Here is a 27,991-nt window from a genome sequence, read left to right on the forward strand (position 1 = left end):
TTTCCTTTCCTTTTTCTCCTTACGTCAGGTGAGGGGAGAGGCAGCTCTCACACATCCTATGCCAGGATGTAGAGTTCACATTGGACCCGAGAGGTGGAACCTTCTCCTTTGCCAGGTGATGGGGCTGGTACCAGAACCTTCTTCTCTACCACTGGGCTAGCTTTGTCAAAGAAAAAACTCTGGAGTTTTGTTAATTGAGGAATCTTCTTAATCTTCTTTGGTTTCCTAAACCAGGATATAAAGGTTTTGTGAAAAGAGCAAAATATACCTCAACTATATGAAGCTTGACCTGCCTCAACCATTTTCTGCTTTAAAAACATAAATAGTGTTTTCAGTTATTTATTTGTTGAACCACTCAAGTAATGAATGAATCAAGTTCCATAAAAATTATTCAAATGGTACTGGATAATATAGAGAAAAGAGTTAGAGTCCTTTTAAAAGCCTCCTCCACCAATCCTATTCCTTCTTCTGCCTTTTCCTGAAAGTAACCACTGTTAAAAATTTGAAGTATGTTCTGCCAGATTTTTTTCCTTCTATGAATCACATGTATATTATTATGTATATGAACATCAGTCTTATTTATTTTTACATATATGGAATCAACTAAACATATTGTTCTGACTTGCCTTTTCTACTGATGAAAAATGTATATATTTCCATATTGTACATATAGAACTATTGTGTTTTTTTAAACCATTGCACACAATTTTACATAGTATGGGTATATTATCATAATTTTCTTGACCGTATTCCTGTTAATGGACATTGGGAGAGCTAAAATTTTTTATCTTTTATAAACATTACAATGAATATTTTTGTACATATATTCATAAGCACATGTGTGAGAATTTCTTAAGAATAAATTTCTAGAAGTGAAATGGCTGGGTCATAGGTTATTTGTACTTATCATTTTTATAGAAATTGCTAATAATTATCTCAAAGGCTGAACCAGTTTAGTCACCCATCAATAGTATAAGAGAACCCATTTCTTCCTCACAAAAAACTGGACATCACCAATCTCTTAACGTTTTGCTCTCAGGTGAGAAAATAATGCATCATCTTGTTGTTTTGATTCTATTTCTTATGATTTTAGTAGTGAGATTATTGGCTACTTGCATTTCTTATGATTTACCTAGTCAGGTTCTTTATCCTTTTTTCTACTGGGTTGTTGGTTTTTTGATTTATAGGACCTCTTTATATATATTACAGGTTTTAATCTACTGTTGGCTACATATGTTGGAAATATTTTCTCCTAGCCTGCCACTTTAAACTTTGTCTGTGGTGGCAACTTTCTTTCAGTCATTTTATTTTTAAAGAAGGAAGATTCCTTTCTTAGGAAATGGAGGCATTTCATTTCAAAATTAATTCAAAGGCCTTTGAGATGGAAGTTAGTTGAATATACAGAGAAACTATAAATGTTCTGAAACAAAGTGTTTGAAAGCATGAATTTTCCTTTATTGTATTGCAAGCTGCAGCAGCTAAAATTTAAAAAGAGAGCCTTATACTTCAATTCAATGACCTGTCTAATGGCATATCATGCTTTATTTCCTTCTTCAAACATTTTCTGTCCACTTCCAGGCTCCTCAGCCTAAACAGAAATAATTTTTTCTGACTATAAGTCAAAATGAAAGTCTTGAACAACTGGTTGGGTTGAGGAGGGGCTCGGGGTTAGGGTTCCAGAAGTCATGAATTAGAGTAGATATTCCTTTGGCCCTAGCAAAAGGCAGGCATCCTTTGGGAAGCACCATTTTTATTTCATTTTCTTTTCTTTTAATTTATTTTATTTTTTGGCATGGGCAGGCTCCAGGAATCGAAACCAAGTCTCTGGCATGGCAGGTGAGAATTCTGCCACCGAACCACGTTGCACCGCCCAGGACAGCACCATTTTTAAAAACTCTTTATGATGATTATAATAAATTCAATGCATGCTTGTTATTTCTAAAAAGCTTAGGGATGGATATGCTTTTCTGTACAGAAAGTAGGTAATTTTCAGGGCTTGGTGCATAATTTTCCCGTATAAGATCTAGAACTGCAATCTATAGCTTGGGACTTTTTTCACAGCTCTTGATTTTTGGCGGTGGTCATGGTGGGTCAAAGATTCCTTTGAAAATTTGATAGAAAGCTTCAGACTCCTTCCCCCCAAAGGTGAACATATGCACACACACACACACAAACACATACAATGTTGCATACGAACCAATGTACTCAAGTTCATATTTCAGGAAAGAAGAGGCCATTGGAAAATATTGGCTTGGGGAACAGAACAGCTTATGCTGGCCCTAAGCAGCTTCTTTCTTCACCTTGAGCTTGCTTTCTTCACTGATTCTTAGGTCTGCTCTAGGGACTCCTGGCTGGTTTCTAAGTTACTTTTGAGAAGTAATTTCATCTCTTTCAACCAGAACTCTTTCCCATCCTTTTTTTTTTTTTTTTGGAATGGTCAGGTTTTCAAAGACATTCATGAGATTCCCCTCAATCACAACTGCCCTCTGGCAATCTTCTGTGTTCCTCTTTTAAAACTACTGTGAAGCAAAGCCATGCTTTTGTGAAGCGGGGCTGCCTATTTATATCCACCTCCTCTTTCTTCTGAAATGTGTTGCTTCTCTGATTAGTGTTCCAGTCATGCAGAAAGAACCAAGGCTCGTGGATAAAGACCAATCCCGGCTTTGAAAGACAGACTCTACTCCTCCAATATGGAAATGGTTACACTTGACAATGAACATTAGCAGAATAAAATCTGTTTAGGCCAAATGCTCAAACTCAAAAAAAAAAAAAACACAAGCAAAATCACTCCTGGGGTGAGAAAGATCATCACTACCCTCTACAATGTCCTTTTTCTTGTCCCTTAATTAAGCACTGGAGGTGGCAAGTCAAATTAGGAAGAAAGATATCCAGGTCCAGCACTCTGAGTCTGTGCAGTTTTTAGGAGTGTGCAAATTTGAGCACTGTGCAAACTTGCAGTTGAGGAGGTGAACTAAAAGTCAGCCCTGAACCTTAATGTGCTAGTCTGAATCTGGGATGTACCCCAGAAAAGCCATGTCCTTTAATCTTGATTCAATATCGTTGCATGGGAGTTTTTTGACGTTTCCTTAGAGATGTGACCCATCCAACTGTGGGTGGTAACTTTTGATTAGATGGTTTCCGCGGAGATGTATCTCTACCCATTCAAGGTGGGGTTGCTTACTAGAACACTTTAAGAGGGAACCATTTTGGAAAAAGCTTTAGAGCCCACGCAACCAGAGACCTTTGGCAATGAAGAAAGAAAACACCCCTAGGGAGCTTCATGAAACAAGAAGCCAGGAGAGAAAGCTAGCAGACTTCACCATGTGCCCTTCCAGCTGAGACAGAAACCACACATTTCACTGGCTTTTCTTGAGTGAAGGTGGCCTCTTGCTGGTGCCTTAATTTGACATTTTCATAGCCTTGTCTTCATTTAGATGTTTTCATGGCTTTAGAACTGTAAACTTGTATCTTATTAATTCCCCTTTTTAGAAGTCATTCTGTTTCTGGTATATTGCATTCCAGCAGCTTGCAAACTAGAACACCATGGCACCTGCTGAGTCTGCCCAGAAGGGATACCATTTTCTCATTCATCTGTATAAAGCGGTGCCTTTTTCCAATTCTCACTGTCTTAGTTTAGCAGTTGGCCCTGAAAACATCTACTATTCTCTAGTCCAACCTATTTGGACTGATTAACTAAACTGTCCTTGCAATCCAATCTGGTTTCAGCCCATGCTGTAATCAGTTGTTCCCAAACTTCGATGTACATCAGAATCATGTGAAGGACTTGTTAAACCACAGATTGCTGGGCTGCACCCCCAGAGTTTCCGATTCGGTAGGTCTGGAGTGGGGCCTGAGAATTTGCATTTTAACAAATTTCTAGGTGATGCTGCTGCTGCTGGTTCAGGAACTTCACTTCGAGAACCCCTGATATAAGCTACGGGCAAGCATTTCTTTACATTGGACCTTTTCTGCATTTACTGCTAAGTGCCTCTTGAGCCCATATAGACTTTGGAAAAATAAGCAACTTCAGGTACCTCAAACTGAAGGGCTATTCTGGTGGTCAACTGGCTTTGGTAACAGCAACATACCCTTTTACTGGAAAGGCCCATTTGCGCTTCCCAGCATTAACCTTGGAATAAGAGGCTGAGAAGGCATTATGTGGACAGGGGCCATTTCCGTGCATTTGACTGAGTGTCTGCATCAGTGTAATGAGGGAGACACTGTTTTTCTTTCTAGCAGCTCTGCTGGGAGTGATGATGTCTGCAGTAGTTTTTATGAAATTGATGGGGTGGTTCTCAGACCCCTTGCTGAGTGAAAGGGCTCCTTGTTTTGGTTGAGGCTATGACTGTATATATAGGGGGTGGAGAAACACACTGGGGAGTTTATGGCAACCTGATGACCCACATCCATTAAACCACATGCTGTTTTTCTGCACTGAGTTACAGAAAGGACTTTCGGTCAATAGATTCCTTGAGTTGTTAACTGCCTCCACCTAACCCAACTAGATGTTGTTTTTTCCTAAAGATAGCAAATAGGTAGGTGTTCTCTTCCTACAGTTCTCCAGAAATGGAGATCTTCAGTTTCCTCTGATTAATTATTCTAGCTTTTGACCCTGTAATGATCTGAGAATTCCACTTTTTTCCCTTCCTTTTTGGACTGAAAATCCTTAAGTCTCTTCCTTGGCCTAGGCTTGGCCAAGATAGAAAAGAGTCAGCCCTCCTCTTCTGTACCCCTACCTGGTCACATACTCTTTGCCCTCCCATATCTTTTTTTCTTTCTATACCTTACCTCTAATTAAACCCTCTTATCTGATTAAAGTCTTACAGTGTTTCCTGTTCTTTGATCAGCCTCTTGTCTATCCTTTTGGCTCTCACCTTTTCTGAAAAGTCCCCTATGACATTCTGGCACTATAAAGAAAACGATCAATGTGGCCTACCTCTTAGTTTTCAAAGTGGCACATTCTTAGCCTGGCCTCTTTGCCAAACTCTAGTCAGTTTGAGCCTGTAATTCTCTGAATATCCTTTTCATACTCCCTTGGTGTTGGTGACAAGGAAACCATGAGCTTGGAGAAGTGTCAAATAGGAGAGACCAGTAGTTCCTTACCTTTTTAGGAGTGGGTCTGTGTTCCCTCTGAGAATCTGATAGAGCTTCCAGAAAAACAACCACAAAGATGTGTTTAAGGATCAGTGGAAGTAATCATGGCGACTCCTTCCACCTGCCTCATGGAAGCTAACCTAGAGAGCTAGGTTTTTGTGGCATGCCAGCACAGCTGCTGGATGAGAGATCTGTTCTGGGTGGGTGTGACAAGATAGCAAATACTAACTTTTCAAAAGACCTCTTCTAAAGGTCTGCATTTGGACAGACCCAGAAAATTGTATTTGTTCTTCAAAGGTGCAAATCTTGGAAAATTGAAAAGAAAAAAAAATCAAAGCACATAGCCTACAGGATCATGCCTTTTTAAACGTGGTCTAGAAACAGGTAAAAATACTAGTAAGACTCATCTTTGCCCAATCAGCCGAACGTATCCTTTTACTTTAAATTTAATGCCTTCTGCTAATAAGAGGGAACGGGTGGCACAATGACAGGAGAACACTAAAATGTAATCTAGGTTCCATTCAGAACAAATTCAATGTGACTTAGGAAAAGGCCAAGGAGGAGGGCATTTCATTAGACAATCGATCTGAACATCAGCTCTAACTTATGTCACCAATTGAACATGGTCCTTTCTATTAATAGCTGGGAACACTAGTAATCTGATGATTGACTTTGTGAATGCAGAGGACTCTCGTGGATGAAACAATAGTTCTGACGATCTGGGAATGGTGACCCACCCATTATGGATTGAAATAAAGCTTGTTTTCATTTACTGGAAATGTTCAGAACTTGTTTAACTCTTCCCAAATCACGAAAAACAAAAACAACCCCCCACCCCCACCCCAGGATAATTCCAATTAGAATTAACAGGCACCTATGCCTCTGTCCTTGAATTCCTACAGAAATCTGTATGGCTTTTTGTTTGGCTTTTTTTTTTTTTTTTTTTGCATGGGCAGGCACTGGGAATCCAACCCGGGTCTCCGGCATGGTAGGCGAGAACTCTGCCTGCTGAGCTACCGAGGCCTGCCCTATATGTTTTTGGACAGATTGTTTCAGGTGTTTCTCTGAATCAATGAAAGGACAGCTTTCATTTGGCAAGATGCTTCAGATAACTCTGATCTTGAATAGAAGTTTGTATCAAGCATGCAAGCATGCAACAAACGGAGGTCCTATGTAGTCAATAATGCTGTGGTTATTTTATAATTGCAACCCTGTATAATTACATTCTTTTTCATTATGCTCCATGGACAGCGCTTTTTTCAATATGGGAAGCAGTGGCCCTGCCTTTGTGGCTGTCCTTGTAGCAGTTGAAGCCAAGCAGACTGAAAGTCCAAACCAACAAGTTATTTGGGGGAAAATGACTTACCGTACCACTCATCAACCCACGCAAAAGCCTGTCTATGCCCAATCAGCAGAATGTCTCGGACCACCTAAAAAGTAAAAGAAGGAGGTTGAAATGATATCATAGTAGATTAAAACCATCTGGAAAATAAGTTGCTCCAATTCTAGGAAAACTGGTGGTCCAAATCTCTCAATCCCTCTCTCCCTATGCAATGACAAGTGTGGGGTGATAGAAGTAGATACACTACTTGTTCACCCTTAGCCCTTCCCACAGCGTGCATATACTTGCTGTAAATTAATCTCTTTGCTTTATTCGAGAGTCAGGCTGGGGGTACGTAAACTAATAACTATTTGATAGCAGTAGAATTAATCTCTGGGCTAATCACCTTGAAACTTTGTCTTCACTTATCTTCAAGTAAAACAGCTTTCACTTTTCATTTGCTGAAGGGTCTGTCTCACTGACACCGGAAGGTCATAAATGTGGAAAATCAAGAACATATTTTTCTGGGCAGCAAATCACTTGTAAGCAAAGAGCACTTAGCACTGATATATGCTAAAAATTGGTTAAATTTTTTAATGAAGTGAAGGTGCAGATACCAGATAAAATCTCAGTAAAGACCCTTTTAGGCTTGACTTTCATGGAATAGAAGGGAAAAAAATGTTTAGCCAATTATTACTGGGAGAGATGAAATGATACAAGAGATCTGAACGAGAATAGAACATAATGGAAATGATAAGCTTGACTGGAGAAGAAACGAATGAAATTGTTTCTTATGGTAGCACTTAACGGCAAGAGAAGACTAAGAAAATAATTTATAGTTATGTGTGTGTGTAATGCTATTCACACGCTCTTCTTTCACGGTATTCTTTTTTGTCTTGTATAAATATGTCTTTTTATGTTTCTTGGATACTCATAGAATCCCTCCAACATTCCTTTCTTCCTGCCAAACAAATCCAGTAATTGTGAAAAACCTCTCATGGAAGGTTCAAGATGTTTCAATAAATGAAGGATCTTAATTTGGTGAATTTGAAGAAACAAGGGAAGCATTTTATAATGAAGTGTTTATTACTTCAGGCCTCTGAATATGTAATGAGGCTTTTGTGATCTGGAGGGAGGAAATGTAAGGAAATGGGAAACAGCACACAGCACTACACAGTCGAGTGCTGAGTGTGTCAAATTCATGGAAATCAAAGAAAGGCGGCATGGTGTATCAGTAAATGTACCCTGTTACATTAAGCACAACACAGCTGTCTGCTGGAAACAAGAATTCAATAATATGCTAATGGTTTGCTTTCAAACATTTTTTCTCTTAACTGTGAACAGATTCTTAAAAAACAAAGGTGTTCAAGAGAAAGGCATCCCTGGCACTTTAAACCCTTGCAAATGCGAGCTCAGATACTCATTAGCGACGCATGCGCCAGAGCAGATGTGTTTTTAGGGCGTTGATAACACTTTGTTATATTTGAAAATGGACAGTGGAAATACCTATGACTGGAGCATAATCCTTACAGGTATTTTAAGGAAGATCTCAAAATTCACCAAAGTCATCTGTGAGAAAAAAGCACAATAAACCCTGGACAATCCATACTTTATAACAAGAAAAATGTACTAAGGAAGTGGCTCTAGTAAGAGGAGGTCATTTTGGATTAAAAAGACATACATACACCAATGTGGGGAGTCAAGGAAGATACAAGCCTGAGACACAGTGCTGAGGCTGGAAAATATTTACTCTGGGACACCAGACTGTCTTCCTGCTTAATGACTAGGACATAGCAGGATAACAGGAGGTCCCAGAATTTACTTCTCTTTCACTCCATTCCTGCCCCCAGCTGGACAGAATGAATTCTGGAGCTCTGCGGAGGAATGGGACGCTTCCCTGTTCAAGAAAACACCAAGGCTCTCAAATTTGTTCCAGAGCCTTGGCTATTACCATGTGTCCCAGCTGTGAAGGTCCGAGAAATGGGCAGGTTATTCTTCGGTGCCAAGTTCAAGGTACTTTTTATTGTCACTGGGCTGCTGAACCCAGGAGACAAAACTATCCAGTAGCAAAAACCTCAGTGCATTAAGGTTAAATTCTATTACCCCTAAAAGAATTTCAGAAAGCTACTCTTTATCAGTTCTTAAGTGGAAAAATAAACAGCTATCCAGCCTAATCTGGAATGTAGAGACAGCTTGGGTAGTATTTATTTTTATGAAAATTGGAGGAGCTATAAAGGGCAATCATTGAACATTGCATTTCCTTCTATTTTTTTCCACGAGGTTAAATGTCACGTTAGAAACTCCTTAAAGTGGGTTTACCAAGTACATTCCTGCCATGAAATTAACATGTTTCACTGAAGAGGGTGTTATGATTGAAAACTGTGTTTTGAAGTTGTTGATAATTCATTGGTAGCAGAATTATTAAATGAGCAGAAATGCTGAGGTGTACCATCTAATGCAACTACTGAGATTTTTTTTGTTCTATCTCTTGGGGTCTCTTTACCTTAGGTGCCTACATTGCAGGATCTTCTGAGTGAGAATTATCCTCGGGGACTGTGCACACAGATAAGCCTTTTGGCTTCTTCCCAAGTACCTCTGCCTGGAACTATATTAGCCTAATGACAAAGTGAGAAGAATGTTCCAAAAGCCCAATTTCACAAATAAACTTACCCAATAGCCACAGAGGCCACAGAAGGAGAGATGAGGTATAAAACATCTATTAGTGGGAGAATAGCAGACTGTGTATAAAATGCATTATCATCAAAAAAGTGTTTTTGAGAAGCAGTGACCTAGTGTTGGCTCATCATATTTGCATTTGTTGTGCATCCACTTGATTATTAAAGAGCCAACTGACATTTGCTCCCTTACCTTGTGTACGAATTGTTCCACCCGGGTCTGAAGCCCCCAGACCTCGAACTTCACAGTCACCAGCTTGTAGGAGCACATGATGGGCTGATGATTATCTCTCCAGCCTTCCTGTAACTGTCCCCGTCCTGTTTTCTCTGATTTGAAGTGTTTAGGATCCTAGGAAAAATGTCAGAGAAACGATAGCTTAAAAGCTCAACCTTCATTTATTTGAAAAGTCCAGAACAGGCAAATCTATAGAGGCAAAAAGGAGATGAGTGGTTGCCAAGGGCTGGGGAGGGAGTGATTGTTAATGGGTACAGGGCTTCTTTTTGGGTGATGAAAATTTTCAGGAATTAGATGGAGATGCAGTATCTTGGGGATATACTAAAAACTGCTGAATTGCACACTTTAAAGGAAAGATTTTTACGGTAGGTGAATTATATCTCAGTTTTAAACAGGGATGTAAATAAGCAGTGAAAAGGTAGACCATCAAATGTCAAAAAAATGATTTAAAGCTAGAATTTCACCTCAAACTTTGTTTTAATGAGAAATACATAAATACAATCTAAAACAAATTGCCATGGGCTACCTCAGTAGTTGTCTTTCAAAGTGTGCATTGGCTCTAAGTTTGCTGACATTCTTGCATAAAGTAATATCATAATATGGTATTATCCCAAGCAGGTGATTACTGAGTGTGCACTGAACATATGGTACGGAAACAGGTACGGCATTATGCTCTCCTTGGACCAGCTGGAGGGTACTGGCTGTATGTGTGGGCTGCGTATGTGGTCAGAGAACTCACGCCATCCTACTTGGACCTTCCTTCAGGGTCCCTCCTCATTTGCACCTGTTGCAGGGAAACAGTGTGCCTGGGGTACGGAGAGAAAGGGATCAAAGTTGGACAAGTGCCTTATTAAGGGAATACAAAATCTGTTTTACTAATGGAGTAGAGCAATATTGACAAAAGACATTTTAGGAGGAGGGAAAGGAAGGAAAAGCATAGGCGTCATCAATATCACAAGGGAATAAGAGTTTCTGTGAGGGGAGGGGCTCGTGATCTTGGCTGTAGGTACCATTTTTAAGTCTTTGGTACCAACTTTGCCATGATGTATTTCTATCGCTTGAACCAAACCCAGAAGCTGCCACTGAAGTCTTATGCATAGGCCTGGAGAGATAATTATGATAATTTAATAACATGATACATGAAAGAAGCATAAGCATAGGGCCGAGTCTATAGCAAGTGTTCAAGTGATGTTTGCCATTATTGCATTTCCCAAGGCAGTCAATGGAGCTTTTAATGATGAGGTTTATTTCCTTAGTTCAATCCTTATAGTTCAGGGAAGGGCCAGCGTCTTGGAACTGCTCGGAAAAGTTCTGGTGTCTTAAGGCCGTGTTTCCGCCTACCCCGAGTTCCAGTATAGTATAATACCATTAAAAATGAAAAGAGAAGACCAACAAATCCAGAGATGCATCATCAGGGAGACAGTGGTAGATCATCTCCAAAGATGTCTGCCATCAATTCCCTTCTTTGCTGTAGCGGCATGCTGTTCCTTTCATTGAAAAGTAGAGTCTATTTCTCCTCCCCTTGAATCTAGACTGGCCTTGTAACTTGCTTTGACCAACAGAACCTGGCAGAAGAGACACAGTGCTAGTTCAAGCCCTTCAGGAAAGACAGAGCCAGAAACTGGAAGCCAACTAGAGGGTAAAAGTCTAGCCTGATTTGAGACCACCATGCTGTGAGGAAGCTGAAGCTATGCCTATGTGGGGAGGCCACGGGGAAAGATGCTTGGTCAGGTCTTAGGTGCTCCAGTCATCCCAGCCGAAAAGCCAGATATGTGAGTGAAAAAGCCATCTTAGATATTTCCATCCAAGGAGACAGCATGAGGAACATAAGACCTGCCCAGCTAAACCCAGTCAAGATCGCAGAATTGTGAGAAACAATGCACTATTGTTACTTTAAGGCACTAAACTCTGGGGTGGTTTGTCAGCAAGAGCTAAAACAGATGCATTAACTGGATTACCAAAGACAAAGAGAATGAAATGCTGTTTTGTTCTCTCATAGAAGATACCAAAGCTCATTCAATCAGCCACATGCCAAAAGCTATAAACAAGGAAATTTAAATAAGGAAATTTCTACCTGCCAAGCAACCCCTGTGAGTTAAAATACCGGAGTTGGAGTTCTACAGAAAGCTGGTTTCCTTCCCCATCTGTCCTTTGACTCTCTCATAACACAGGCAAATGATAATACAATTATCACCACATGGACAACCACCATGAGCCTCAAAAGACATGATGGCCACCATGCTGTGGCTAGCCAGAACATGGCAAGGCAAATGCTCACCATCCTGAGTTTAGCAACTTGGTAAACAAAGGATAGTTATAGAGTCAGCAAGCAGAGCAAAGTGGGAGGCAAAAGCCTCTGGCAACTTGGAGAGCTGCAAGGAGACAGTCAAAGGACCCAGTGAGGCCAGTGAGGTGGGCAGGCATCAGTGGCAGGAAGACTAAGAAGTCAAAACCAGGGCTGAGGCTTGAGATGCCTTCATGCCCCTCTGATCCTGTGCAGAGGGCCTGACCAACAGGCCTACAGGAGGCACCTTGGGCCAGCTGGCCATGCCCCATCTTGCCCTCCTGGAACACAAGTCCCTGTTTTACTGACTGCCCTGCTTCTTCACGGCTAACCACTGAATCTGGAATGGTACCCAACAGGAATCTCCACTTACATTCCAGGTCCAGACTCAAGAATGAAACCAGACTCTGAAATGTTAAAACTGGAGTGCTGGCTGATTGCATTCCCAAAGGACTGAGAATTGCAGGGCCTCACAGCAAAGCTCAGTTCAGAACAAGAAAGGAAAAGTACCAGCTGCATGGTGAAACTGCATAGATGCTTAAATCAGCCCGTGGGTCCTAATGGCACCGCAAAATTATAAAATTATATTAGACTGTATAGAATAAAGTTTGGGAAAGAGGCTAGATGGGACTGAGAAGGACACTGTATTTTTAAGATTCAGAATAGAATTTTTAAGCTGAAAGTGGTAATTTGGTTCCATGTCCTCAATTTTATAGATAAGGTCACTGAGGCTTAAGAGAAATGAAATATCTTGCCCCAAATCACAGGCCCTTGGGAACAAGTTGGGACTAGAATCCCAGCCTCCCCTAATTCTAACTCAATGTTCTTTCCACTACATTTCCTTTTAACATTAAATAGCAAAAGGGTGTTTTTATTATAGCCAGATGCCATAAAAGCAATTAACATTTGGGCTTTTTATGGCAAGAGTCTCAAATTTTTGCAAGTGTAATGCCATACCTACAGCTGTTGATTTCATCTAGTAAAATTCATATGTGGCCTATAATTAGGGATTCACTTTCAAAGCTCTGGAGGAAGGTAAGGGAGAAGGATTTACTAGAGGACTCCTTTAATGAAAATTCAAGATAAAAAAGGAACATCCAGTTGAAAGCCTCTGAATAAAGATGAGGCACAAAAAAAGAAAAAAGACACCACCAGGTCTTATCTGAAATATTGAAATATTCTAGTCATTTGTTGCAATTTTTTTCTGTGCTTTCATGTTCCACTCCGTGCTGGTTTGAAATGATGTATGTACCCTAGAAAAGCCATGTTTTAATCCTAATACCATTTTGTAAAGGCAGCCATTTCTTCTAATCCCTATCCAGTACTGCATGCTTGAAACTTTGATTAGATCATCTCCCTGGTGATGTGACTCAATCAAGAGTGGTTATTAAACTGGATTAAGTAATGTCATGTCTCCACTCAGTTGGGTGGGTCTTGATTAGTTAATGGGAATCCTATAAAAGAGGAAACATTTTGGAGAAAGAGATTCGGACAAGCAGAGAATGCTGTAGCACCATGAAGCAGAGTCCATCAGCCAGTGACCTTTAGATATGAAGAAGGAAAATGCCTTCCGGGGAGCTTCATGAAAGGAAGCCAGGAGAGAAAGCTGATGCCATGTTCGCCATGTGCCTTTCCAGAAGAGAGAGAGAGAGAAACCCTGTGTTCGCCATGAGCGTTCTCACTTGAGAGAGAAACCCCGAGCTTCATCAGCCTTCCTGAACCAAGGTATCTTTCTCTGGATGCCTTTGATTGGACATTGCTTTAGACTTGTTTTAATTGGAACATTTTCTCGGCCTTAGAACTGTAAACTAGCAACTTAGTAAATTCCCCTTTTTAAAAGCCATTCCGTTCCTGGTAGCTAGCAAACTAGAACACACTCTTCCCCCCTGCTCCTCTTTCCTGACTTCTCCCTTGTCCCCACTTTCCCAATACCTAGCATCTTGAAATCATTTTCTCACTTGAGCTTGTGCACTTGAGTATCTAAATTGCCACATTCACGGGAGCCAACCTTTCTTACAACCTTCTTCTTCTTTTTTTTCAATATTCCTGGTTTGTATTTCTTCAGCTTTGGTAGTATTTTGGTCATGATTCAAACTCTTCCATATCACTTATTCTTTCCAAAAGAACAAGATTGTTTTACATTTTTAAACTTTCTTTTCCAGGTTTCCTTATTTTAAAACAAGTTTTATAAACCTCAACCTTCATCTTCAATGTTACAACCCCCTGGGCTTTTCCATAGGTTGGTTTAAGGGTTTAGTCTAGCTTTAAATGTCACAAAGCTTAACTTTTGTGTGACCTCGAGATTGTGCATCTCAGACTCTTGCTAGTTCCCAACCTACAGTTCAAGGTTTCTGGAGTGGGTTGAGTGGTGGCCCTGAAAAAACATGTGCGAGTCCTAATACCTGTGTTTGATTGTTCCTGTGAGGACATTTCGTGGGTTTAAATTATCAGTAAGTATAATCAGCTATAATATAATATAGCTGATTATATCTACAATCAACTGAGGAGACTGTCTTCAATAATGAGAAGTTTCATCCAATCACAGTTGATGGCCTTAAAGGGAGAACTGATGATTTTTGCAGTCAGAAGGGAGAATTTCCATCTCTAATTCCCCAGCCTTCTCCCAGGGAATCCATCGAAAACCCTCGTTGGCGTTCCCAGCTTGCAGCCTGACCTATGGAATTTGGACTTGCTCGTCCCTACAGTTGTGTGAACCAATTCTTATAATAAATCTCATACTATTTACACTATCATATGATATTAATATATATTACATTATTACATTAATATATTACAATATATATATACACCTTCTATTGGTTCTGTGTTCCTGGAGAACCCTAATACAGAAGAATTCTCCCCTAGAACCTCTGGGAAGAGCATGGTCCTGCCAACACTTTGTTTTCAGACTTTTGGTCTCCAGAACTGTGAGCAAAACCAGTGGGGATCAGAAGCAGACAGAGCAAGGTTAAATGCCCCACGCTTCTGATCTAATAGGTCTGGGATACGGTCTGGGCATCCAGATTTTCAAAAGCTCTCCCTGTGACCTGAACGTACAGTCAAGGCTGAGAACCACTGCTTGAAGGCACAGATATCATCTCCTTGTTCTAGATGAGGAACCTGAGGCTGAGAGGTGATGAGTGATGTGTCCAACATCTTCCAGGATTCAAGCTCAGGTCTGCCTGACTCCCAAGCTTGGACTCTAACCCCTCTGCCATGTGGACAGGATGTTCTCATCTGGCATTCCAGCCTGATCTATCAGAGGAGAGCTTTGTTTCCTCTTCTGTGGGATGGAGCCTTGTGGGGCTGTTGTAAGGCTTAACCCGATAATGTAAGTGAAGTCTCTAGTCCAATGTGCGGTATGTAGAAGGTGCACGATGCACAGGAGACATTGCAGAATGGTAAGACATACATAATATGTTAAGACCCTTGGTGCTACTGTAATGGAATGTCCTCAAATCTCATTATGAGCCTCAAAAGAAAGGCAGCAGGACTATTTGAGGTTCTGTAAGATTACTATTACTTTATTGCTATCCTCTACTAAAGTGTATAAAGAAATGCTGATAAGCTCAAATAAAAATATGACTGCCCACCATCATTAAGGCTTCCTTGCAGCAGAGAAAGGCTGGAAGGACAGCTCCATTTTCTGGAACTGAACCTGTCAGTGTGCATAAGAAAAGTGATTCAAGAAATCCCAAGAGAAGGTCTTCCTTGTTAGATGTGGCTGCGTTCTGAATCAATTCCCATTCCTCTTTCTCTTATGTCTCATAGGCAGGAACACTCTGTTCCAAGGTGACAAAAGCTGAGAGCAAAGCAGACTGCCCTATTGAGGGTTGTTCTTTTAAGGAAGTGGGTGTCAGCTGGTCTCAGTCAAGCAGCGAGCTTTCCTGCCAGGGTGAATGCACTGGGCAGCCACCTCCCAATGGCAGAATAGGACAGCCCCAAGGGCACACAGTCTTTTAACATCCTAGGGTTACTTAAAATCTTTCCTTTTGATGAGCTTACAGCCATACATAGAAAAATGCTATCCTTTCCTTTCAGTAAGCTTCCAAGTTAGGATGGGGCTTTTTCCCTAAAGGGGAACAACAGTCAGAGAGATTTGCACAAGGCAAATCCTCCAGATTCCCCCAGAACCCTTCTATTGCCTTCTGTCTTGATCATTTAACCTTGAACCTCACACTAGTTATAGTTGGATCCAGTGGGTGATGCAGAAGTTCTCAGAAAGCAATGTCTTTGCCTTGCGGGTCCGGCACAGCTCCTCTGGCCCAGCAGCTGGCCAGCTAGGAAAGTGGCAGTCTGCAAGTTCTTCTGGCTGGGTTTATAAATTCATTCATGACAAGGGCTCTGGCTCTGGATCTTGCTGACACTCCCTAGGCTTTGCAGATGGCAAATTGGACCCTTGTAGCTAAAGGCCATCTGTGTGGCATGTTGAGTTGGCACCAGGACTGTTCCCAGGGGCCGGACGGACCTAGCTGGCCACGCCTTCCCTGCGGGCACATCATCTTCAGAAGGCCTCCCCTCCATGGGGTGGGCCACACCTTCACCCCGTTTTCCACTTGGACAAAGCAGAGCAAAAGCTTCTGTATTGGTACAGCCAATGTGACCGCACTCACACAGTCAGTCCTGTAGCTGGGACGTCCAAGGAGTGACCCGTAGGAAATCTTGGTTCAGGTGGGGTAAAGAAAGTTTATTAGCTGAAGTTCATGGAGATATAAAGTTTCCATGATTAATTATACTTTCAACTGGAACCACAAAGGACAATAACCAACAGAAGCTTGTCCTGTTCATTGAAATGATAAGTTTTTGATAAATGTTAAATGAAAAGGGCTGAGATGTAACACTGGCCAGGATTTGCTACAGTATGTACCTAGAATGCTCAGCCCTAAAACAGGACCAAAGTAACAACACGTATCCCACGATGGATTTTTTTTCCCCCTGGAGTTCTGGAACTTTTCCTGAAGACCATGAAGGGTTGCAGATATTGTTCTAATTCCTCTCCAATGAATCAGCCTCTCAACCAGGTAAAATTTAGCCCCAAATTCAGCACAGGATTTCTTGAACTAGAATCCTAAGAAAGGCTACACGTATAAATCAAGGAGCTTTCAGAGAATGCTTCAGAACTGACCTAAAGCTTTACTTAAAAGGTCAACGCCTACACATCAACTTAAAGAAAAAAACAAAACAAAAACACACCCTAAGTGCAAACTGTGGCCAGAAGCAGCCAATTCCTGCTTTGTTTGCAGTTAATACCTAAAGTGCTATTTTTAAAGCATTCGCTCTTGGCACTAGAACGTACCACAAACACTGAGTGATTTGTGCTGTTCCTCTGCAAAGTGACCCTTAAAGGAGCTTGACTCATAAGGTGGGTCTGGAATGTAGAAAGGCAGAGAAAAAGGTGGGGATGGGGAGGGAGAGGCGTTTTGCTGTGTCCTGCTGCATCCTGCTCAGGTGTAATTCAGTGCCAGAACAATGTCAAAACGTAGTCAAAAGAGTGAGCATGAGAAGGGGAATTTCCAGCACACACCAACAAATATGATAGTCAGCAGTCTCCAGCCTTGAGAGCGACCATCGTTGTTGCTTTTAGGGGCTAAGAGGAAGATTTAGGCAAAAGAGAGTCCCAAGAGGGGTGATCTGAAGAAAGTCCAGAAGGGCAGGAGAGAAAAATAATCCTAGTAACTGATGTGTATTAAGTGCTTGCTTACCAAGAACCCACCTCAAGCCCTTCGTATGCCTTCTCTCATTTAACCCTCGCAACAAACCTATAAAGTAGCCACACTAGAATCACCGCTCTCAGGCTTATTCCACAATCTCCTCCTTCTGAAATCTCCAGATGGGCAGCAGGCACCCATCTCTAATTCCGCAACAAACTTCTGGGGACACTTAGTGTCTGCCCACACTCTCCTGGGATAGCAGCACTAAGGACGGGTCTGGGGATTCTCAACTCAGCAAATAGCCAGTCTTTTTTTTTTTTTAAACAGACACCACGTTTTTTGTGATGGATTCTCCTGGAGCGCTCATTCCCTCTGCATAGCTTTGCCTTAGGTAAGCTGCTACCTCAGGGACTCTGAGAGTTCCCCTCCCCATCTCCATGTACGGCCTGGGAAGTGGGGGTGGTAGCAGCTGGGTGGAGGCGAACAGGCCAGCTGGGCCACCGCCTAGTAGCCCTGGAGAGTCCCTGGCCTCAGGCACTGCAGTAGAATGTGGAGTCAAAACTCCTCTTTGACCCCAGCTTTGGGCCTGGTTTCCCACTACAGAGCACCTAGAGAAGGCTCCCTAGTATCCTGTTTCTTTTGGCACCAACATGTATGACTTGAAGTTTTTAAGATCACCTGTAGTCAAAACCAATAAGGTCATTCAAGGGCGGACTGGAAAGATTCTGCCTTACTGTGTGTGACAGCGAAAGGACAGGCATCCAGCTCTCCTGATGACAAGTGAGCCAAGCTCTTCCCATAATGGAAGCCTGGTTAGGACGTGGCTTGGTTTGCAGCCTTTGAAATGGACTGTGTCGTAAGCCTGCCGTACCCACACAGGTATTAGCCATGCTGTTCGGACACAGGGCTATGAAGAAGCAATAGCCTTGGTCCATACTGAGGATATACAATTTGGCTCGGATCTGGTTTAGTTTTATTATTAAGTTAAATAAACAACTGATCGATCACAGGCTGACAAATATTTCTGATGAGTTGCAACATGGCAACAGTGATCAGTGCTGGATTACCTGTCCCTAATTCTAGCTTACTTCTCATGTACCATATTATTTTGGGAAACTTGGGCCTACACCTTGTTGAATAAAAAACTGGAATAGAGCTGTTCCATAAGCCAATCAGTTTACAATTTGAAGACAATAAAGGATATCCATTTTAAAAGCTAGATTAGATTTCAAACTTTTTAAAGCATTTGAACTGATTTTGTTTTGCCAAATATGAATCCTGCTTGGAACCTCAATACACACAGTGGGTAAAAAGGACGGGCGGATTCCGCAGGCTCATTTATTTAGTTGTTTACAGGCCCAGGAGCACCTCTGCGGGGTCTAGGATCTGTGGAGTACAACGGAGAGGGGCTCTAAAAGGCTCTGGAATGAGATACCCCTGGGTTTGAATTTCTGCTCCAGCAACTACTACCTGTGTGAACCTGGACACACTATTTAACCCCGAGACTGTCGTAGGGATGATAACAAGAGAAAAAGGAATGTTCTCCAAGCTGCAGTCTGTGGATATTTTCTTTGAGGGTTTTATATATATAGTCCCACTTTAAAAAATGCAGGATCAACAGTTTTCTTTTTTCTGGTTCTGGCTTATTTTTGGCAATTCACTACTTTCTGGAATGTCTATAATGAAGAAACTTCTCAAAGAAGAGTGGGAGTGGAGTTCTATCAGCTCGTGAAAACTAAGGCAGGTAGCTCAGGAAAAGGCCCTTCTGCTTCACCTGCTGTATTAGTTTCCTAAAGCTGCTATGACAAAGTGCCACACATTAGGTGGCTTAAAACAAGAGAGATGTATTCTCTCACATATCTGGAGGTCCGAAGTAAAAATCAGTGCATTGGCAGGGCCATGTGCTCTTTGACAGCTGAAGGGAAGAATCCTTCATGCCTCTTCCTACCTTCTGGTGGTGGCTGGCCATCCTCGGCCCTCCCTGGCTTGTAGCTGCTGCACAACCTCTGCCTCCATCGTCACATGGTCCTCTTCTCTCTCTTCTTGTGTGTCCTCCTTCTTCTTATAAGGACCCCAGTCATTGGATTTAGAGCCCATCCTAATCCATGTGACTGCCTCTTAACTTGATTATGGCCGCAAAGCGCCTATTTCCAAACAGGGCCACATTCACAGGTTGGGTATGGATATTAATTTTAGGGGGGACATATTCAACCTGGCACACTGGCCTTTCTCCAAGATCCATCTTGCCCATGGTCAGTGAGATTTGGCGTGAGTAAGAAATACTTAAGGAGAAAACTACCTCTTAGAGTTGTTTTCAAAGACAGACAACAGTTGTCTGTCACTCCCAGTTTACATCAAGGCGCTCTCAAGGAGCCAGTTGGTGTGTAGGAAGGACAGTCTTTGGGGTCAGAGACTCTAGGATTTAAGCTCTGGCTTCCTGTGACTTGCACAAGTCACTTTGACTCCATGAGCCTGTTTCTTTATCAATAAAATGGTGATGATATTTATTCATCAGATTATTAGACTTACTGATATAACTGAATGAGACAACTTAAGGAGGGCATTTATTTGTCTCAGAAGTGAGTTCCTGTCCCTCTAAAGCCAGGTTTAGTACTTCTCTGTGAAATCTGTTGAAACTTCTAAGGTCTGAGTTAATGACCTAGTAATTGTATGTCTTTTTTCTGGGCCTCTGAACAATAAAAGATGAAGACAAGCGATTTAACAGCACCTATTCTTTCTCGGATATTTTTGGAGCTGTAGCTGAACATTGTACTTGGAATCTGAACAAATAGAAGGGGAGGAGAGAATCCCTGGGTCAGGCCTTAATTCTCAAGGAAAAATGTACCACTTCCATCATCGCAAAACTGTAGCTGTAATTCTTAGAGAACTAGAGAAGAAAAGGACTTGGACAAGATTTAGCCAGAAGACCTTGCAGAGAACGACTAGGGTCTTTGGAGGAAATAAACTTGGATGAGGGTCTCTCTGAAGCCAAGTGCCCAATTCAGAAGTAACTTAGGGGAAAACTGCATAAATGCACTGTATTTCTTTCCCAGGGCTGCTGTAAGAAATTACTGTAAATACTGCAGCTTAAAAGAAAAGAAACTTATTCCCTCAGAGTTTCAGAGGCCAGAAGTCCAATATTCAGATGTCAGCAAGGCCATACTCCCTCTGATGGCTGTAGGGAAGGATCCTTCCATGCCTCTTCTAACTTCTGGTGGCTCCAGGTGTTCTGTAGCTTGTGGCAGCATCACTCCAATCTCTGCTTTTGTCTTCACATGGCCTTATTCTCTTTGAGTCTCTGTGTGTCCTTTCCTGTCTCTTGTAAGGTCACTCTCATTGGATTTAGGACTTATGCTAATCCATTATGATCTCATCTCAATCCTAATCTTAATTATATCTGCAGAGACCTTCTTTCCAAATAAAGTCATATGCTGAGGTTCTGGGTGGACATGAATTTTGGAGGGATACTATTCAATCCACTACATGCATATTATAATTAATGCTATTTGCTGGCAAAGAAGAACTTGGCCTGGCTCCACCATGGTACCAGATTCTCAACACAGGGAATGAAATTGAAAGGCATTTAGCCCTCTCTTAGGGCGGAGGTGGTGGGTGATGAGCAGCCTTCCAGGCTTATGTTGCTACTTCCTCCCCCTGCCCCGACAAAAAATAAGTAATAATAAAATGGTTTTAAAACTTGAATGCAATAAATGGAGCCTTTTAGGCAGACTTACATTTCTTGAATGGATTACAGATGTGCCAAGATTCTGCTTCCCTTGGCTCCTGGGTGATCAGACTGAGCTCTTGACCTGGGGTCAGTCACCTCTGGCCAGGAGTGCCTCCCTATGAAAAGGGTTGGGAAGCTCTGCTCTGAGGCCATGTTCCCAAAGCTAGTCCATCCTCAAAATCATCTGGGGAGCGTTTTTCTTGCATGGGCGGGCACCAGGAATTGAACCCGGGTCTCCGGCAAAGCAGGTGTGAACTCTGCCATTGAGCCACCATTGCCCACCCTGGGGATCCTTCTCCACACAGTCTTGAGTCCCATCCTAGTGAGTCTGGTTAGTTAAGTCTAGGGAGGGGCACAAGTAACGGCATTTTTTTTTCCCCATATAAAAAGAAGTATTTGCGTTTTAAAAATTGCGATTCTGACATGATTTGGGAACTGTGCTCTAAGGCTAAGAAGTTCTCGTGTTTTAATTTAAAAAGGCCGAAAATGGAAAGGACTGATGCAGCCGGCTCAAGACTTGAGCAACTTGTGGACTTAATACCTGTTTTCCTGAAAGTACGAACGGGAGGTTTTCTGTGAGAGAGAATTGCAAGAAGAGCTTGGTTGCATCTGTGCACCCTTGGCTGAAAACCTTGGGTCAGGAGCCCTTTGGCTCCTTCATCCTTCCTTTTAAAGTCTAAAATACACCTGGCAAGGAGGCTCACTGCAGGCAGTGATAGAATGCCAACCTTCCTTGGGAACCCTGGGAATGCAGTACCACAGATTGCCCAAACTTGGCACCACACTCAGGAAATGTAACTTCCAAGGTTTTGTAGAGGCGAAGTATCAAAGACACATGCAATTCTGAACTCAGGCTAAACAACAACAGAGGTAATAACAGCACACATTTAAAAAAAATCTCAGAAGTACAAGTGGCTTTAGATTCTGTAAATCTAAAGATCTAGAAGGATTCTGCCGTGTCTGCTGAGGATTCTGTGATCCCAAGTGCTGCAGTTATCTGAATCATCTCTGCTCCTTCTTTCCACTCATCTTGACAGATGAAAACCAATATCAAACAAATTCCCATGCCATTACTCATGGCAGCCACTTTCCAAAGAAATGTGGTTTCTACTGCGCAAGTGTCCTTGCAACCCATGTGCAGATCCTAATGCCAGAGTCAGAACATCTACTGAATATTTTCTATGTGCCAATGCCTTGGCTTGCCTTCCTTTCCCTTTCCTATCATGTCATCTCATCCCAACTCATTTCATTTCATCTCTCCAACCATCTGTTCTTTTGAAGGGGGGAAGGGATTCAAAATACAGTAGTTGGGGATATATGGCTTCTATCTTGTGACTGTGTGCTTGTAAAAATCTTGCAACTGATACCCTTTTTATCCAGTCTGTAGTTAGATGAGTAATATAATAAAGACATGCATGGGAAAAAATGTAAAATAAAGGGTACATAGAGCGAGACAGAGGCTAGGGAAGGAGGAGCGGTTACCTAATACGTACAGAATTGTTAACAAGGTTGAACGTAAATGTTTGGGAATGGATAGAGGTGGTGGTATTATAATCTTGGGATTATAAGAAATAGTAATATATTGTAGGTGAATTTGATTGATAGTGGTTGCCTACCTTTCTCATGGTAATTCTTCCATGAACCACTACAAATGTGAAAAAAATAATAGAGGGGTATATGGACGAAAAGATAGCTATTGTAAATTATGGACTATAGGTAACAGTAATATTTTAATATTCTTTCATCAATACTAACAGACGTACTACACCAACACTAGGGGTCAGCAATGGGGGGGGTGTTAAAGGGTCAGGGGAGGATTTGGGTTTTATTTTTTTTAATTCTTATTTCTGTTCTGGAGTAATGAAACTGTTCTAAAATTGATCAGGGGATGTAGGTACAACTATGTGATGATACTGTGAGCCAGTGACTGTATACTTTGGCTGGTTTGTGTGGTGTGTAAATGTATCTTGATAAAATCGAAAAAGAAGAAAATACAGTAGTTGGGGATGAAGAAGTGAAATGGCTGTGACCACCTGGAGGTGTCCCAGACCCACACACCCTCCTCACTTTAGGGGCTGAGCCATCTAGACAGGGAATTCTAGTGTTGTCTTTTTTGTTATCCTTTGCACAGATCCCTTTATAACAAGCCCAATCATTTTCCCCTTCCATGGATGCTTTGCTTGAATGAGTTCTGTCCTCTCCCGTCTGTTCCTTTTGGGACACTGAGTCATTTCCCCCAAGAGCTCTTTCTACTTGATTCAATGATCCATCATCATAACTATTCTTGGCAGAGACACAAAATCTCTGCTTCGGATCTGGCATTTAGGAATTCATTTGCCTCGATTTCATTTGACCTACTTGGATCCGCTACCAAATCCAACTGGTAAGGCTGGGCAACGGAAGGCATCATTCAAGCAGATTATTGCAGTAGTTTAACTTTTGTCCTTGAAAAAGTGAACAAAATAAAACAAACCCTTTCTCACTGCAGTTTCCCTAACACTATCAATTAAAATCAGCTTTGCTCAGCTCACGGAGGTAGTGCCTCACTGAGGCTACAAAGCAACAGTAGCTTTTAAAATCAGCACTAGGTGTGGTACTTCAGCCAGACTTGGTAACCCAGGTTACTTTTATTCGGAAGGAATGCAATCCAAAAGACAATACCTATTTGCTCCTTGGGAAGTGAGTTGCCAATTATTGATCTAAAAATGATATAACCAGGGTGGTTGAAGGGCTGCGTTCCTGTCTAATGTCCTTTAATTTCCAAAAGTTTTTTTTTTTTCCTTCACTAGCCAAATAGTGTTGTCAAGAGGGCTGAGGACAATTTATTCAGGAAGGCGGGTAGGGGAAGAGAAAGAGGAGTAGGTGGGTGGAATGGAGGGGCTCACCCTCTTGGCACCCAGGAGCCTGACTTTATCATCCCAAAGAGAGGGTCAGCCTCTCTGGTTGGGTCACAAATGGAGTTCCCTTCCATGGCTGCTGGTGACCCCTGCTTTTGAAAGCCCTCTGCTACCTGCAGAATGAAGTCCAAATTCCTTGACTTGGCATTCCAGGCTCTTCCCTTCTACATCAGCCCAAAAGCTTCTCACCAACCGTTGAGTAATCACTGGGATTCCCTGACTTTGCCCTTGCCCCACCCCCCTCCCTGAATGTACTGTCTATTCAATCTCACTCATTTTTCAAAATTCATTTTGCTCCCATTCAACTGTGGGTCAGAAGGTAATTTAATATAGCTTTGGGGTGGGGGGCAATTTAGTTCTATCTAGTAAGATTGAAAGCCATATACATACTCATTGACCCAACAGATACGCTTTCAGAATTTAATTGCAGAAACGTTAGGACCACATCCAAAGATATTCTATGAGGATATTGCCTGCAGTGCTGTAAAGCAAAACCATGGAAACATCGTTAACTGTTAGCCAATAGGAGATTGGTAAAAATATGGGATACCCATGTAGTGGAATATTCTGTAGCCATTAAAAGGACTGCTAGAAAGATGTATGTTGCCACAGAAAGATGCCACAATTATACTGCTTAGTGAAGAACACACGCGGCAAAATGTTGTCCCCAGAGTGAGCTTATTTTCATAAAATAATGTTATTTATGCATTATCTTTAAGTACCAACACCACAAACAATAACTTTCACAAGTTATCTCTGTATTGGGGGAGCCTAGATTTCCTTTTTCAATGTTACATATTTATATCATGTTTGAATTTCTTACAAACCATAAAGATAAGCATTTTAAAAAAGTTTATAGCTCCCCTATAAAGCCTGCCCTGACCACTCCTGGTTATGGAGACTGCCCCCTCCCCGGCCCTGCCCTTGAAATTCTCTGGCAGTTGCTGGCGTGTAGGCCCTTTAGGAGAGTAATTCACACACACACAGCCCCAGGAATGCATTTCTCCCCTGCCTCACAGGGTGCTATAATTTAGCCTTTTGTGATTTTAGACTTTAACTTTCCAACCAGAGGGACCTTGAGCCTTTTGAAGGTGAGGGGTGGCTTACCCTGCATTTTGCCCCACAGACTCTCACCCAGGGTCCTGTACGGAGCCCTCAAAAGGGATATTGTCTTGAAGGTCAGAGGGATGGCAGTTTCCCTCCAGTCTTTGGGGCTTTGCCTTCTTGGGATAATGCCTTTCTGGGCAGGTTGACCAGAGCCCCACCCTAAATAGAGGAGACCATGCAAACATCTCCTAAAGATTCTGCTGGACCTTAGACCCATTATTTTCTCAAGGCTGTGAGGCTGGATAGATGCATGGAATGTCGGGGGAGAAGGTGGAGGAAAAAGAAAAGGCAGCTTCCCAGGAGACGGCTCACACAGGTGGGCGTCTGTAATGCTGCTGCAGGTACCATGCAGCTCTCCTCTCGAGGCTCCCAGAGGGTGGGCAGGCCCCTTGGGAAATGCTGGCTGCATCTTCCCTGGGTGCCTGGGGAGCAGGTGAGAAAATGCGTCCTGAAGGATTTTTTTCCTTTTCCCCATGGTTTTCCTGTGAGCTACTTCTCTGGCTGCTCCCAGAACCACCAGGTGCCTCTCTTACAATCTGTACCAGCACTAACGCCACCCAGACTGGGCCAAGGCAAAAGAGGGCTCAGGGCCCTGTGGTGCAGCCACCGCGGACCACCCCTCCTCTGAGGTTTTTGGGCTGCTCACTCCCCAATTTAAGAGGCTTTTGCTGGGGAGGACTTTGACAGTTCTTCTCCCATGCCAATGGGGTAGCCAGTCCTCTTACTATCCAAGAGGCACCCAGGCCCTGGTAAATTGGAAGCCATCATAAAACAGCTGTGCTATTCTCAGAAAGAAACAGATGCACTGAGGGAAAAGGGAAAAAAATGACAATAACAATCCAACAACAAACTGAACACAACACGCCATAGCATGTGGCAGCTGTGTTAAATCTGGCCATTCAGAAATAGTTGAAAATCTTTACCGCCCTCAACCGCCAAGATGTAGACCAAAATGGAAATAATTTTAATTTGAGAGAGCTGAGAGATTTGGACAAAGCACTTTGTACTGAAGGCTACAGCCAAGTATGACAATATTTACTCATGTCGCCTCTCTGTTCCCTTGTACTCGGCACACAGCATTTCATCTCTCATCCTTTGACAGTTATTGGAAAAATTACATGTATTTCTCTTTGTTCTGTCCTCTCCTCCGCAGTCGAGAATTCAGCAGATGTTTGAATTGGCCTGACTAATGCACTGGCTGCAAAAGACATCGCTGTTCAGGGAGATGCTGCAATTCAGCGGCCTAGAGGTTGAGCTCAAAACAGTCACCTTAGCCCCCAACTCAAGGCAAGGCTCTAGATTAAATTCTGCCTAAAAACTCCCCCTGCACTTTCATACTTCCAGTTATACCACCTGTGTTTGTGTGGGTGGGTGGGGTGGGGTGTCAGTGTTTCTTGGACAGCCTCATGCTACCCTTCTTCATTGGTACCTGAGCTCAAGACATTGACAATTTCCCTAATTCCTCCAAAATTACTGTGGTCTTATTAACCACTCATGAGATAGTGCTTTATATCTTTTAAAGCGAAAGCAAGAGGAATTTCCTTTAACCGTAACAAGATCAAGTTTAAAGACAATAGAGAGTAAGCCCTTTGAAGGCTGACCTGTCTTTCTTTGTAGCCTCGGTGCCTAGCATGGAGCCTGGCATACAGCAGGCACTTAATAAATACCAACCAGGGAAAAGATGATTGAGTTCTGTGACTAATAGGCTATACTAGGTTTCCTTTCCATGAATTGGTCTACAGCAGGGTCTCTCAGCCTTGGGTTGGTCAGTCTTTGTGGTGGGGGGCATTACAGGGTGTTTAGCAGCCTCCTGGCCTCTATCCACTTGATGCCGAAGCACCGCCCCACTTATGACAACCAAAAATGCCTCTAGACATTGCCAAATGACCCCATGGGGGAAATTCTCCCCCAGCTGAGAACCACTGGTCTAGAGACCCCTTTGCTTTTTGTTTACATAAATGAATGAAGGTCAAAAACAACAACCACAAAAAAGCACAAAAAAATTCCTCTAATTCTTCTAAACTTTCCCTTTTCTACTGAACACACGTCTGAAAGTTTAGAAGTGGCCACGTCCTACACATTTGTGCCTCTGGGAGAGAGTTGTGGGTGTTGGCACCTACAAGGCCAATGAAGCTGCCATTTCCTCTGGTCATGCTCCGTCTTGCAGTGGAAGCCAAACCTCCTCAGTGATGTAGCAGATGAGGGAGAGAGAACACTGATCTTTACCATCCGCCCAAACCAAAGGCCTCCAAGTTACACTTCTCAGGGCTTGACTTTAAGAGGCTCCCCAGGCTGGATTAGTCCTGTCAGGTGGCTGCTGAGATGTGTTCTAGCACCCCAAAACTTCCAATTCAGCTTTGCAGGTCTGGGCTCACTGCCCGTGGTCTCTGCAGACATGCTAGGACTTATCATAAGGAGTTCCTCATTCCTGGGCTGGGACCTTCACCTTGAAGTCTGGGCAGAGCATTGAAGTGTCCAGGATGGAAATCCTGGCACAAGTGAGAACCCACAGATCAGCCCCTTAGCAAGCACAACCTGCTCAGATTTGGCTTCGCCTCCTCTTTGCTGCTCTGGTGGCACTAACGAATGCTGCCCACATGATTCACTGCAGAGAGCTGCATCACACCCATGGGAGGGTCAGAGCCTTGGTGTGTCTGCATTGATACTAATGGAGGTGGTCTCTCTGCCTTAGAAGTCACGCTGATTTTTTTTTTTTTTTGGCAATAGAGGACTGCCCTGCAGAGTTCTCCTATGGAGATGATAACACAAGTTGAGGCCAAGAAGCTCTTGGGAATTGAAGCTCAGGCCCTTGATTTGTGCAGGAAATGGCAGCACTGCAAAAGGAGAATAAGGAGATGGCTGGGCCGGGCTATCAGCTGATCGGCGGTCCTCAAAGTATCCTTTTGCATCGCTGGTTTGGGGCGGCAAGAGGACTGCCAGGCAGAGGGCACCCAGGGGAAATTTCCTGGCCCTTATCGCCTTGATGAGGCAGATTTCTGA

The 27,991-nt window shown here is 42.6% G+C and overlaps 1 protein-coding gene across 1 annotated transcript in view; it reads right to left on the reverse strand.

The window, feature by feature from the left end:
- Positions 1–27,991, reverse strand: part of PITPNC1 (phosphatidylinositol transfer protein cytoplasmic 1) — a 269,957-nt gene that overhangs the window by 7,315 nt on the left and 234,651 nt on the right. Inside the window, exons 7-8 of the mRNA XM_077163621.1 lie at positions 9,284–9,439; positions 6,461–6,524 (exon numbers count right to left, since the gene is read on the reverse strand). Of these exons, the coding sequence (XP_077019736.1) occupies positions 6,461–6,524; positions 9,284–9,439 (220 nt within the window). The remainder of the gene's footprint in view (positions 1–6,460; positions 6,525–9,283; positions 9,440–27,991) is intronic.

Source organism: Tamandua tetradactyla, chromosome 6 (assembly GCF_023851605.1).
Source record: "Tamandua tetradactyla isolate mTamTet1 chromosome 6, mTamTet1.pri, whole genome shotgun sequence".
In the NCBI taxonomy this organism is placed as follows: Eukaryota; Metazoa; Chordata; class Mammalia; order Pilosa; family Myrmecophagidae; genus Tamandua; species Tamandua tetradactyla.